General features: G+C 33.8%; 1 protein-coding gene across 2 annotated transcripts in view; it reads right to left on the bottom strand.

The window, feature by feature from the left end:
• The window catches only part of SPATA17 (spermatogenesis associated 17), a 204,505-nt gene that overhangs the window by 110,471 nt on the left and 79,301 nt on the right, over positions 1-14,733 (bottom strand). For both annotated transcript variants that reach the window (XM_061185311.1, XM_061185313.1), the window contains one exon: positions 5,252-5,375. In XM_061185311.1, coding sequence (XP_061041294.1) covers positions 5,252-5,375 — 124 coding nt within the window. The remainder of the gene's footprint in view (positions 1-5,251; positions 5,376-14,733) is intronic.

Genomic DNA, 14,733 nt, shown 5'->3' with positions numbered 1-14,733 from the left:
ACAAAGTAGCTGACACCATTTGTTTCTCTAAAAAATAAAGTAATTAAAAATAAAGTTTTGTCAATATTAATCAGAGTATGGAGCCTTTTTAAAGAATCATAAATAACTGAAAGTTGTTATCTCAGAGTTGATAAGAAAATTTTAACTACCCACTAAAGGAAAAACATTAAAAATCTATTATATAAAGATGACATGAAAAATATTTCCACAAAATATGTATTTTAATTAACTATATAATTTTTCATTTTAGTTTTAATTTGAATATGTATAAATTATTAAATTCCATAACTAAAATAAAATGTACATAGTTTTAATATACTGAGTTATAAGTATATCTTACAGTTATTTATCCTTTTTATTGACATATTAAAATTTTAAAAAACAGGGTAACATTTTCACTAATCAGGAAACTATTAATGTGTGTAATTTTATATAATAACCTATATTTATTTTTCTGAATAGATCTTGAGTTTTACATTTGTATCTGCAACTTTGCTGATCTCCAGGAGGATACTTAAAAATTCTGGCAACATTTCAGAGGCAATATCTTTTAATGAATCCAACAATAGGCCTTTGCATATATCTACCAGTAGGTGGAGCAGACAACATAATTTACTACCCAAGAACAAGGACGAGGGAATGAAAGTCTGTTTATCTGGAATAAAACAAATCTGCAAATAAGATTTTCTTCAAAGGAAATATGTCCTATATGTGTTAGATTTAGTTTGACTGGTTACTGAATCAAAATAAATAACTATTAAATAATCAATCCTTGCAGAAAGATAAATTAAATTTACGAATGAAAGCAGAGTTTGCATTTTACTTATTCAAATCAACTTAAATTAGCTTTGTTTTCACAAAACTTTTACAGGGACAGAGATTTTTTGATGTGTTCATTTAATAAGGGCGCTAAACCAATCTTGTTTTACAGGTGATGGGGTGCATAACAAATAGTATTTTCTGGGAAATATAATTGACTAATCCTATTATGTCTGTAGCAACAAATTAACCTTATTACTACTAGTAAATGGTGATTGATTATTCATGCAAATAAGTTACCATGTTTAGCTTTCTGATTGAAATAAACATATACAAAAGGTGCTTTAATATGACTTGAACTTTTTAATTAATAAAACCCTGAGGGGTCTATTAATTCACTTATTGCAATATTAGTTATTTACTTGTGTAATTCCTATTAATGCTAATACATTTGCTTGCACAAAAATGAGATCATTATTATCACTAAAAATTAGTAATAGATTTTAAGATGTACATTAGATTTATACTAAAAAATGGCTTAAAAGTGACTTTAAAACTATGCTGTCAGTATGAGTATGTCAGTATATCAGCATAATCATCCTAAAATTAATACATTAAAAAACACATGACTTCATTTATTATCTGTATATGAATTCACATATTCACAATTTTAGCTTACAAAATTCTTCACCTTTTCTTATGCATTTATTTGTCTGAATTAATGTTTTATTTCAATTCATCTAAATTAAGCTATATTAGAACTATGAAAATTTAATATGAAAATTAGTATTCTAGAAACTACATTAACATCATTCCTAAATTATTGAGATCACCAATAAAATAGTGTTTTTCTCCTGTCTAACAATGCTGTTAGAATTATTCCATTTAAGCAGCTCAAGAAAACTTTTCTCATCCTCATATACTTCTTATAAAAGTTACTTAGGTTTGAAAATTTTTTCAGTAAATTTTCAAATACCTGCACAAATTGAGAGCTAAAACTTACACAAGTCTTTCAATATAAATAAATTCATATTTTGTATTTATTTTGTACTTAAATGTGTATTTAATATAATTTGAAAACAAAACTCTAAAAACAAGCAATGCAATTAATCTATAAACATATGACTTAAGAATATTTTTAAAACTGCAGCTTCATTTCTTCTCAATAGCCAAGTCATTCTGAAAAAATCATTAACAATACTCGAAATGAAATATGTATCTTTCATTCTCTGACTCTTGCTTAGGTTTGGAAAAGTATTTAAAGATTTTTATTAAAATAAAATAGTAAATGGAATCAGCAAAATCATAAATATAGGTTGTTAATTTCAGTGAGACTGCCTATATAAGCTGTAACAGAAAGTTGGCAATTTCCTTCCAGCCCCCCAAAAAATTGTCTGGCATTAGATTGAAATTAGATGGAATGCTCCTTGTGGTTAAGGAGCATAATATACATTTGTATGACCTGATCCTAGTCCTAGCACAGTAGCAGAAAGATTGTAGGTACTCAAAAATATGTTATTTGGAGTAATTAACAGATGAATTTTAAAGTTAAGATTTATATTCACTCTATTTAGTAAATATCAGTGTTGCATATTTTTGTGTAGGTGAAGTTGATTTATAATTGTACCTATAATATCAGTTTTAAAATTCGACTTTTTAATTTCGTGATGAAAAGCACTAATTTAAAGCTAAGTAAAGCAAATCTGGTGGATATAAGGAACAAAACATTTAAAATTTCCAGTACCATCCTGTTAGTACAAGCAATCCCCTGACCAAAGTAAACAGAGGAGACCAGGATGATGCCACTATTCTATTTTATCATGAAAGAAAGAAGGAAGGAAGGAAGGACGGAAGGAAGGAAGGGAGGGAGGGAGGGAGGGAGAAAAGAAAGAATGGAAAAAGAAAGCCTCTCTCCTTTTGAACAAAAGTGTGTCCATAGTTTCAAAGGGCTGTCACTTTTATCTCTAGTTAATTGTGATCAAATATTAAAGACCACTGTGACAAAATACACCAACTTGCAAGATTCAAATGAAAACCCCTGACATTTTAATAATATTCCTCTTCAAGGGAGATGATTTAAAAACATCATTTCCCCTGTATTGCCCTCAGGTCTGTGAAGCCAGGTGTGAAATGTAGGGTAGGCAACACCATTATGAAGATTTCTAACTAATTTTCTTTAATAACTAAAGAAAAGCAAAGAAAGGAAATGAGAAAATGAATGCTTCCAACAGCTAAGACAAATTGAAGAACATGAAAGTGTAGAATCTTAGTTTATCCTTGACAGGTTAAATTCTAATAATATGATTGTTATCATCTACTGAATGTTCTCTAAGGGCCTGGCAATATTTTAAATACATTACATTTAGTCCTTACAATGTTCTCTCAAGGTGCAGAGTGAAACAGAGGCTCAGACAATTCTAGGTAATCTCCTAATACCTTACCCTAAGTGAGAGAGCTTGCATGCCAACTTAGCTCTGACTGATGTAAATGTCCACACTCTTTCTACTGTACCATAGCGCCTCAAAAAAGAAACATTTTATTGGATGCCAGGAAGTTCTGGGGACAAGTGATCACTAAACTAAAATTTATATACACTGATATTACTAGCAGCCAACATGGGATAAACAGGAGAAAAATGAGATACTGCATTGACAGCTTGTATTGTTAATACAAACATACCTAAAACATAATGGTAATATTGCTTGAAAATTCGTTAAGGTCCATGAGCCAAGTCACATGGTCAGGTTTGTGAAATAATTTGTTAAACCAGGCACTTAAATGAAAAACTGAAATGAAATCAAAATACTTTAAAAAATAATGTATATAAAATATCTATCATACTCTCTGACACATGGTAAGCACCCCGTGGATATGTGTTATTATGTTATTTTTATTAGTAAAACATCCAAGTTTTTATGGTCTTTCTAAATTATTCCACTATACACCCAATAACTAAATAACCCTGGATAAAACAGAATTAACAGATGTTTCAGTTAAATCTGATTTCACCATTTTTAAGATTGCTTTCTCTATCACACTACCAATCATAAGCATAAACCACACAATTAGAACTCAGATTAAGTTTCAAAGTATATAGAGAGTTCAAAGTTATCATAGAAAAAACTGTCCCCAAGAATTATTACTAGGTTTAAAGAATTACAGGATACATTCATAGCCCCCCTTAGTTTCATCAAAATTGAAATTACTAGTAACTAAAGTTTGAAAAAAATGTGTTGCTAAAAAGAATCCTTGATCTTTAATTCTATATCTTTAAAATGTAGCCCACTAATCAAACGACTAAAACGTTTACATTGTTATGGATTTTATAATAAAAAGTGAAAATACTTTTACCTTTTATTTTTAAAACTCTCTTTAAATTATTACCTAAGCATATTTAGAGTTGAAAGACCTCAGTTTGAATACCAGAGCTATTACTAGTAGTTTTGTGCCTATGACCAGTCACGTAATTATCTGAGTTTCAGTTTCCTTGCCTGTTAAATAAAGACAATTCAGCTACCCAAATCCAAGTAAATATTACGATAGTCATCATTATTGTCATTTCAACTACCAAATAGAAGCTAGAGGTACAGGAGGCCTGTTTTCCAAACTTACATGGCCAGCCCAGTACTTAATATGGTTTCAACTTTGGATGCCTCTAAGAAAGACATTCAGTCTCAGCTCCCACCCTCTCCCACTGGGACTTCACTTGCCCCTCCCTGTGGGAAGACATCTGCATATGCGACTCAGCTAGAACTCTAAGACTGGACTTGAAATCTAGGAGAAAGAATAAAAACCAAGAAATTGCTAGTTTCCAGCCTCAAGCTCAAGTAACAAAACACATCTCATCCCCCAAATTCATGCTTTTTTTTTAACCGTATTTCTTTGTGAGCAGAATATTCGACACGCAATATTTTTTTTCTTAGCAACCATGATGAGACCTGAAGCAGTAAAATCTTCCCACGTATCAGAAAAGAGATTTCTAAGTATTCCAAATCCCACATTTATATTTCTATACGATGATGCAACTGCTCAAGCAGTATGTTTAAAAGCTATACATGAAAACTTGCCTCGGAATTTATTAGATTAATAGAATAGAAAGGATGCAAGAATGGTTTTAATCTCAACATTCGCTCAATTAACAGAGAAAACGTGAAAGTGACCTCAGCTTAATTACTTCTTAGTTCTTGATCAATTCACAACACAACAATAAGCCACTCAGGCTGGATTTGGAAAGGAAGGTTATGCCCTTCGTGGCGGATGGCAGTGTTGACTTGTACCTTTCTGCCAGCCTCGCCCGGCTGCCTCTATGAAGCTGCTGTCAGACCGGCCGGGGTGCCTGCGTGCACCTACACAGCAGCACGGAATTGAACTCGAAGTAGTGTCTTTGTGATATCTTTTCAACAAGTCATGTCCCATTCAGCCTGCTAGTTTATCTCTGTCAGGCTGGGTGCCCAAGTGGCTTCCGTGAGCTGTCAGGGACAGGCAGACCAACCTGCTTTGTGCTGAGGAGGTAATGCATCTTTCGGGCTTGGTAATCTCTTTTCTTCTCCTCCCTTTCCAGGTCGGCCTTCTTCTCTTCCCTTTCTTTCATCTCTGCAAACTCCTCCAGAGCCTCCCTGCAGGGAATCAGTTTGCGGTTATTCATGATACGAAAAATCTGCTAACCTTTTAATTCTTTCACTGATGAGAATCAAGTAAGTTTTTGAGGGGTAACCATTGTCCACATCCATCAAAATCAGTGGTGGAATCGAACTTACAGGCACATTCTAGGGGAATCTTTGCAATCTTTAAAAAGCATTTAAGTGATTTTTCAGTGGTGAAATTTTGAAAATCAAGTATCTACATATTATAATCAGTTCAATAGCTGAGGAACTGTATCAAATGCAAAGTAAGTTAATTACTATGCTATCATTTTCTTTGGCTATTTTGGACTTAGTTAAATATCCTAAGAAAACATCTGGGCTATTGATTTCCTTTAAATTTGGTATTTACCAAGTTCTCATTGTTTATTTTATACACTAACAGGCTAATTTAAAAAGTGTGATGGGTTTTTACACATATACTTAATTTATTCTAAGTTTACTTCAGTTAAACAGTTTAAATAATATCAACAAGATTACATATATTATCCTGTACTTGAAAGGTTGACATTTTGTTCAATTATATCAATAATTAGAATAAAAGGCAAATTGGGTGCATAAGTTCACAACTATCTAAGTGTAATAAATTCCATTAAAACAATGAAATTTTCATCATTTATGTATATGTATTTTAAAAATTTAAACAAAAAAATCACCTCTTAAAATATACTCTGACAAATACCTGCTAAATAGAATATTATCAAATTATGGAAGAATAAATCCTTTATTTTCATAGAACAAGTTTAACCACTCATGTTAAAATAATGTTTTGAAATTGTACTTTATGTTTTTAAAAAACAGATATGTAACTTAGTGTCTAGTTCTATAAGTAAAATTTTAAGTAAAGCATCTGGGCACATACCTCAAAGATAGCAGGGGAAAGTAGAGGGGAGAATTCCAAAAATTAAAAAAAAAAAAAAGATTCTCATTTCTACTTCAATGACTGGAAATATTTTTGTCACAATTTTCTGTTAAAGGCTACTAATCCAATACTTCATACAAGGTTACTTATGAAACACACTGACGTTTAAAAATCACCATGCTCTGCTATTGCAGCAGAGCTATTTTTTCCAACATAAGATTAAATTGCAAAATAAATGAATTACTTGGAGTGGCATGGCCCTCATTTTGCCACCCTTCTCTTGAAAATTGCTTATTAATATGAAAAAAGGAGTCAGAAAATAGCCTGTTTTACTTTATGCATAGTATGTTGGGGGCTTCTGCACCCACGGAGCTGGGCTGGCTGCACGTTTAGATTATGCTGGCAGGCTGGTACAATGACCTTTCTGACCTGCATCTCAAGGCTATTATTAATCGCTAAGTAACCTGGTAAAGCCAAACAAATTTGTTTCCATTGAAAGGATCTCTATCTGTGTCTGAGAATTTGTTCTGTACCAAACAAACCTCATTAACTGTGTCCATTTTTGACAAAGAACCAGGAGTTAGAGGGATTGGTGACCTTTCTTTGTCCTTAGGTACAAATTTCAAGGCAGTTACATATGAATAAATGAGAATTTTTACCAGGAAAAGTAACAATCATATGTTACATAAAAAAGTGAATACGTCATTAATTTTCACCTTTACTTTTGATATTATGTAAAAAATAAATATCTCTTCTATAATTCCTCTTATAAATCTTTAAGATAATTTAAAATAACCAATGAACTGCCACTATAAGGATAATTACTCAGATATGCATGTATCCGATTTTATGTTACTCCAAAGATAAGGACAGTAATTTTCCGAGTAATCACAAAAATTAAAAAACACATCTACAAAGAAGTTTGTCTTCTATAAATAATTTAATGAATATGAAGAGATCTTACAATAAGAAAGAAAAAAGGCCCAATAAAATTGAACACATACATGAACAGGCAAGGTACAAAGAAGTAAATAGGACCTGGATACAAAATGAGGGTGGAAATTACTTGAAGTAGTAAAAACCGTCCATCTTCAGGATATGGAAATATAAAATTAAAACAATGTGTACTTGGGGAGCTTGACAAGGAGAGTTAAAACTGAGAGAGATGTAAAAGGATGTCAGTTTCCAGTATATAAAGAAAACACAGAGTAAATCTAGAAGGAACTGGGAAGCCCTACAAATAAATCCAAGAAATTTGACAAAACCCTAGAAAAACTAATCTGGGGTAATCTCAAACCACAAAAATAATTAATTTAGTCAATTCATACAATTATTGGAAAAAAATCAATCTAAAGTTCCTAGCTGATTTATTGCCCTACTTGAGAGTGTACAGTTGTATTGAACACCACAATTATATTTATGTTAAATATTCTTTGTTAAATAACCAAGTAGGAAGAGCTGAATAAATTATTTATCCTTGATATACAGGTTTTTGTTATAGCAATCTAGATGAAGATATGGCTCAGTGTACAGGGTGCAATAAAAAATTATGATCCCATTAAAGATTAAAAGCTGGAAACCATTGTAACTAGGGTTCCCTGCAAAAATATAAAATTTACCTATTTTTTAATCCAGCGATTTTTAAAATGCTTTTTAAACAATTAAAAATTTCTCCAAATAGTTTCAGGTTGTTATGAGTATTTTTTTTAATTTCAAGTGTATTGACTTATTTCTATCTTCAAGAAAAATCCTGTGATATATATGGGATAGGTATAACTAATTACCCTATTTTACAAATATGAAAACACATAGAGAGATGAAATGACCCATTCTGAATAACAAATCAGTTAATGGCAGAAATGGAATTAGAATCCCTAGATTTGCAGATTCTCTAACCACAGACCTGGCTATAGTCATCCTGATACAAGAAATACTATGCAGAAGCTACTTTTATTGAAGGAACTGTGCATATTTTCTTTTATCTTATGATCCTGTTTCCTATTATATAGTTAGAGAAACCTGGATAAGTCCCCAGACTTTCTGTACCAGTTTTTATATATACAAAACATTTTGTGATATTAGTTTTAAAATAAAGGCAAAAATTACTGAAACTATGTAAAGCTTTACATATTTGAATATATTTTGCTAATGATATCTATGATGATAATAAAATATTTACATATTCTAATCGTGATAACAATAATAAAAATAATAATAGCCACTTGCAGGCAATATAGGAGAGCAGTTAAACAACATAGACTGAAATTACACCTGGTTATAAAATCTCTGCTGGGCTACTTACTAGCTGTTTAATCTTTGAGCCTCAATATCCTCATCTGTAAAATGCAAATATATTATCAGTATTTGTATCTTCTTCATCAAGCTGTTGTGAGGATTGAATAGATTAATCTATGTAAAGCGCTCAGAGTAGTGGCTGGCACATAGTAAGGTGCTACATTAGAGGATGTTTCCTGTGAGCTGCATACTAGGTTACTTGCTTTATCTACATAACTGAATAGGAATCTTTTATGCTTTCTTAAATCCCATCAATGATCTTCTCCTTTCTCTCTCCACACTAGTGTGCACTTTACGGATGAGATTTCCCACAAGGCAGAGCAAGGAATCTGGCTTCCTAAGAGGCAGGAAGCATGGGGTAAACCTTGACCAGTGGGAAACAGAAGACAGAAGAGATTCATGCAAATGAATTATCCTTTTTTGCTGTCTTTCACATACTGCTTTGAGAGGTCTCCTTGCAAGATTGCGAGAAAAGCTATGTGGCTAACAAAAGAATGCACACCTGCTCCACTAGGTTGAGTCACTCTGGAACGTGATGTGAAGCAGGGGTCCAGGGCTGCAGGAGGTCATCCTATCACATCCTCCCTATAGGACCAAAGCACCCAATACAGCTGCCCTGACTGTTGGTGGCTGACAGCTCAAGCTACATCCCACTGGAGAAAATCAGCTGCCCCACCCCAGGTTTTGTCACCCTCTCCCCCAGTCTGCATGCAATGACTGGTGATTGAAGGAATACACAGGCCCAGAGTCTCTGTGTCAATCTAGCACTACTCTCAAGGCCCATCCAAGTCCCAGAGCTTCCTGAGATTGGCTGAGACTTCCGGTGCAGCTCATCTCCTCCCTCTGCTTTCCTCTTCCACTCCCTTAGAGACGTTATTCCCCAAAGGCTCCCCAATAACACTCACGAACCAAATCACTGTCTCAGAGTCTGTTTCCATCTCTGACACTTCACTCCCCCTTCTCCCTCACCCTCGTTGTCCTGAGCTAGAACCACCCAAATAAAGGATTGGCAGTTTAATCCTTGACTTAACATTTTGTTTCCAAGAGCTTCCTGGCTAAGGCATCTACAATATCTCATTTAATCCTTTCACAGTCCTGTGAGGCAGATATTACCCACACCCATTTCACAGAGGTGAGATCTCTGCCCACACTCTCAAACTAGAAAGTGGCAGAGTTAGAATTTGAATCTAGGTCTGACACCAAAATCCATGCCTTTAAGCACAATACTATACTCATACCATACATTTTGCCCAATCCAATATTTTATTTAGATATCGATAGACCTTCTTTTTCTGTAACTTTGAATATAGTAGTATCCATATTATTTTCCCAAAGTCCGCAAAAGGGAAGAGCTGCTTTGTTTTGGAAAAGTTTAAATGAACTATCGCTACTCTTCTTCATCATCAGATCATAACATTATAACTGGGGAGCTACACGTGACCTTGGAATGGACAAACTTTTGCATTTGCAGCCACACATGTCATCTCTTCTTAACACATGTTTTCCACTTGCTATTTTTGAGTATATAAAGAATGCTAATGAACATCATAATGTATAAAAAGAGACAGAAACTGACAAGATCCTTAAAAGCTAATTAGCACAAGGCAACTAACAAACAATAAAAACCCACAGGCCTTTCAGGATCGGCCCTGTTTATCTCTCCATCTCACTTCATACCACTCCTCCTGTGACTACTGTGCTTTGGTCAGCATGGCTTTATTTATTTCCTAGCAAACAATTTACCCAATGACCCTATTTCCTTTCCTAGAAACGGTTTACCTCAGGACCTTCACTTACACTGTATTTTCTGCCTTGAACTCCCTTCACAGCAAGCTGAATTTTCTCCCACTGTTATTCTCACTCATCATACCATAATTCTGTTTTTTCCTCTATAGAACTTAACATTTATAATTATGTCTCTATGGCTGTATTTGCTTATTTAATGTATGTCTCACCCACTAGATTGCAAACTCTATAAAGACTATGTCTGTTTTATCCATGTTTATTTAAATGAATAAATAAATAGATTTTACAAAGATAGTCCTGGACAGTAGGACCATTACATTGGATATGATCACTGTCGTAAAGAATTCACTCTATTGTCTCCATATAAATATGGAAGTTTGCATATATGAATGATGACAGGAACCTGAGAGAAGTGACTACAAAAACAAGTACATGATTCTGCTCAGTTCTGAGCCCAGATGAAAGCTAATGATTACTTGCTATCATGCAATAATTCATGTTTCCTTGCATTGCACATTTTCTTTCTCTTGTCACAATGACTCGTCCTTTTAAATTGTTTCTTGATTTTTGTCCAAGGTCTGAGCCAAAGAAGAAAACTAATGTACCTTCAAAAACTATTTCTTGAAGAAAATAGAGCACTCCACTCAAAATTATTTTCAGAAACAAATAATACTTATAAGATAAAAAAACATCCAAATTCATAATTACAACTTGGGAATTATTCTCTTCTATATATTACTGACTAAATTATTCACAGTTCAGTATTCGTTCAGCAGACTCACGTAATACTTTATTTACCATAATAAAAATTACTAAGATGGCTGCCTATGCCATTCAGAAGGGAGCTATATATTTTGCCATTTTGTTTGATTTTCTTATTCATTTCAAAATATAGTACTAAAAAAACTGTGTATAATTTTTATCTTCTAGTGCAGCGGAACGACAGTAACAACAATAAAGACCAGAAATCTCTACCCTTTCCTCTAAAAAGGCTTCTAGATCCCTTTAAAAAGAAGGATTCTCTAGCCGTTCCTACTCTAACAATCCTTTACTCCTCTTTCATATGTCTCCTACTTTCTGTAACAAATTATACCTGTAAACATGCACCACTTCAGCACTCCTCCTACTTTGTGCTAAGGTCCTGAAGGTCAAGGTTAAGGTGTGCCCCTCTTAAAATATTTGGCTTAATATCTGGTATAAACTAGGTGCGAGCCTCCTTTTCAACTATTTCTCAGCCGACTAGTAGTGCATTTCATCACTTCTGGTGGTTTAATTAGAAGAGGGAAGAAGCCACATTGAGAAAGCCTCCCTTGGGAAGGGGACGTAGAACCCAGACTCTGGCTCTTTGCCAAGGGCAGTGGTTCTCAGAGTGTGGTCCCTGAACAGCAGCATCAGCTTCATTGGGGAACTGCTAGAAATGCACATTCTCAGGCTCTGGCCCAGACCGACTCAATCAGAAATTCTGGGGGATGGGACCCTGAGTCAATCTCCTGCCTGCTAAAGTTTGAGAAGCACTAGTTACAGCAATGAGATTGTCAGCTCTGTTGAGGAAGTAAGGTGATTCGATTCTACTCACTAGTATGACATCATGAAGCGATGCAATTATATTCAGTTAATGATCTAATTATGAATATCACCATATTAGCTAAAGCACTATGAAGTACTACAAAGGAGACAGGATATGTACATCCCAATACTTCCATAGAAATCAAAATTTTGACAGAGAAATTTAAAAATTATATGGAGATTGTTTTAAAAGCACAGATGCCCAAAATTCCATAATTTCTCAAATAAAAACAAAAAGCTATCACCTGTACCACCCTTAAGAAAAATATATAGTTCTAAGAAAATGGATTTAAACAATTCTCTAGAGTCCTCACTCTGTTTGATGGCAAAGTCAGTGATATCTTCTGTTGTAAGAAGTCTTCAAAATAAAAATAGCTGAATAGCATGAGTTTCTGCTGTGGTATGTTATGACATAGAAGTATTTTAGTTAAATTTATTGAATGGACTTATGTTGTATCTCTAACAATTGTCTACTCTCAATCTGTCCATATTAATGTAACCAAATAAGAAGATAATAAAAGTAAAAAGGGAAGGCTAAGTCTAAAATATAAGTAAAATTACTAACCACAAATAAAGCAATTACATGCTTAGAGTTGGTACGTGACATCCAAAAATATTTTGAGACTGATAAAACCTTAGAACAGATGATCTGGAAGTCATTAAGATACTCAAAATATTTGCATTTGAAACAAAAGCTTCATGTTAAGTCAGTCAAATCATTTAAATCACTAATTTTATCTACCTGGTTACCCAGGCCCTGGAATTGTTGGATAGGTGTTGTAAATTTCATTAGGGCAGCACTTTCAAAAGGGAAAATACGGTTTTAAAGTAAGCACTCTGTAGTACATAGCCCTTGATACTCAAGCACTCAGGCTGCTCCTGAACATCACACCTTACTCTGAAATCTGGAGTTAAGACTTTCACATTTTGAAAACATTTAGAAAAGGGCTCTCATAAAACACTTTTCAGTAACTATTGAAAATCCTTTGTTTGTAGTATAGATCAATTTCCCTTCAAACTGTCTAAGCTACTTTTACAGTTAATATCATGAAGAAAATTAACACACATTTGTTCATTCACTCAGGCAGTCATAAGTATGTTTAAAATATTAAAAGAAATAAAGTTGTGTAAAGTCCAGTCCCTGCCTTCAAGTAGCTTGCAAATAAAATAGCTGATAACTAACTAGCTTATAGACAGAATAAGTCTATGAAGAAACACATAAACAGTGCTTAAGTTCAGAGAGCTCCACTCTGATTAGAGGGGTCAGAAAAGGCACTGGAGTTGGGAACAGAACAATGAACAGGCTTTCACTAAAGCGAGCAAGCTGGGATGGAGGGGAGTGGTAATGAAACCAGGATGGATTAGTCACAAAAAACTCCAGCTTTCTTTGGTAGACTTGATCTATCAACAGCAAGTGGGGGGCAATGCACTTTAGAGCAGAAGAAAGGCTTCCTGACCAAGGGTGAATAGTCTCTCGAAGGGTAATGCTAGCAAATTTGTACGCTATAGACTAGATATTTTGAGAATGAAAAAAGTGAAAAAAGAAGATAATGGTCAATGTCATAAAATTACAGTACCATGACTTCACTCTGATCGTAAAAAGGGAGCATCCAATTGCTCCATTATTTCATTTGCGTACTTTTCATGATTTTAAAAAGCAATAAGACTCCATTGAAAGATCATTCATGAAAATCAATTTTTTTCTTCTTCTGGCTCTTTTGAATAGACTCAGTTGAAAAGAATTTTTTGCATAGCATTCTTTCTAAACATATGCACATATATCACTGTAAAATTATTTTCTTTTTACTATTCTGGACAACTTCTATAAAAGGAAGTAAAAATTTATGTAATAGATATGATGTCCAATAATTGAGAGGAACATTGAGCTAAGTACAATAATAGGCATAATAAAAAAATATATTGACTTAGTGCATCATTTTCAGGAGCTCCAAATGCTTCACAGACATTAGTTCATCCTCACAACATCCCCCTGAGGTTGGTAAGGGGCAGGTATCATTAACAAGGTTCCTGTTCTTCTTTGTGAAATGAAATGACTTTACAGACGGTGACTTTGGGACACAGCATGGGGGCTTTCTTGCAAAAAGGTAGATCAAGGCACATCTCTCTCCCTTAAGAGTGTATCTTCACAGTAATTCATTCAGCTGTGGAGAAAGAGGATCAAGCTACTCAAGTTTTGTTTTGGGTGGAGTTCAGAGTTGAGTAGCTAAAGTTCCCATTTCAAATGAAAAGAACTGTAAGATCTTATTTACTTTGCGTTTACTCCAAAATCACGCATCGTCTCTTATTTAAAATGTGTTAACTTCGCTTTAAAGCAAAAATAATTGTGGTTGCTTTTCCATGCAATCCACTCAACACAGATCAGGGACCTCTCTAAACTAATCCTGATGCTATCATAAAGCACTGACCTACCATAGGATGAGGGCAACTATTTTAAAGCAGTCTATCACATGTAACTTCAATAAGTGAGTTTGGGAAAACTATTTATTAACCAATTATTTTCTAATTGATCTTAGATATCTCTTTCATATGAATGCTAAACAGAATCTTATCCTAGGTATTCTTAGCCAGGATAAGAAAAGACTACAATATAGTAATAGAAAGAACAGAGAGAGATAGAAACTGGGGTGATTTTCTCTCAGTTCTCTTCAATGTCACTCCTGAGAGAGGAAATAGAGAGATTAGAAGGGAAACAAGATGGAAAAAGCTTAAAGGCATTACAAAGGGGGAACGAAAAAAGTATTTTTTAAAAAGTGATGCTTTTTTAATTCACTGTTTTTGTAGTATGACACCACTGCATACATTTCCTCTTCATCACAAAATTTCTATTTTATATATATATACACA

The sequence above is a fragment of the Eubalaena glacialis genome, chromosome 3 (genome assembly GCF_028564815.1).
Source record: "Eubalaena glacialis isolate mEubGla1 chromosome 3, mEubGla1.1.hap2.+ XY, whole genome shotgun sequence".
Lineage (NCBI taxonomy): Eukaryota > Metazoa > Chordata > Mammalia > Artiodactyla > Balaenidae > Eubalaena > Eubalaena glacialis.
The sequence above is the reverse complement of the archived record's forward strand: the minus strand, read 5'-3'. Positions and strand labels throughout refer to the sequence as shown.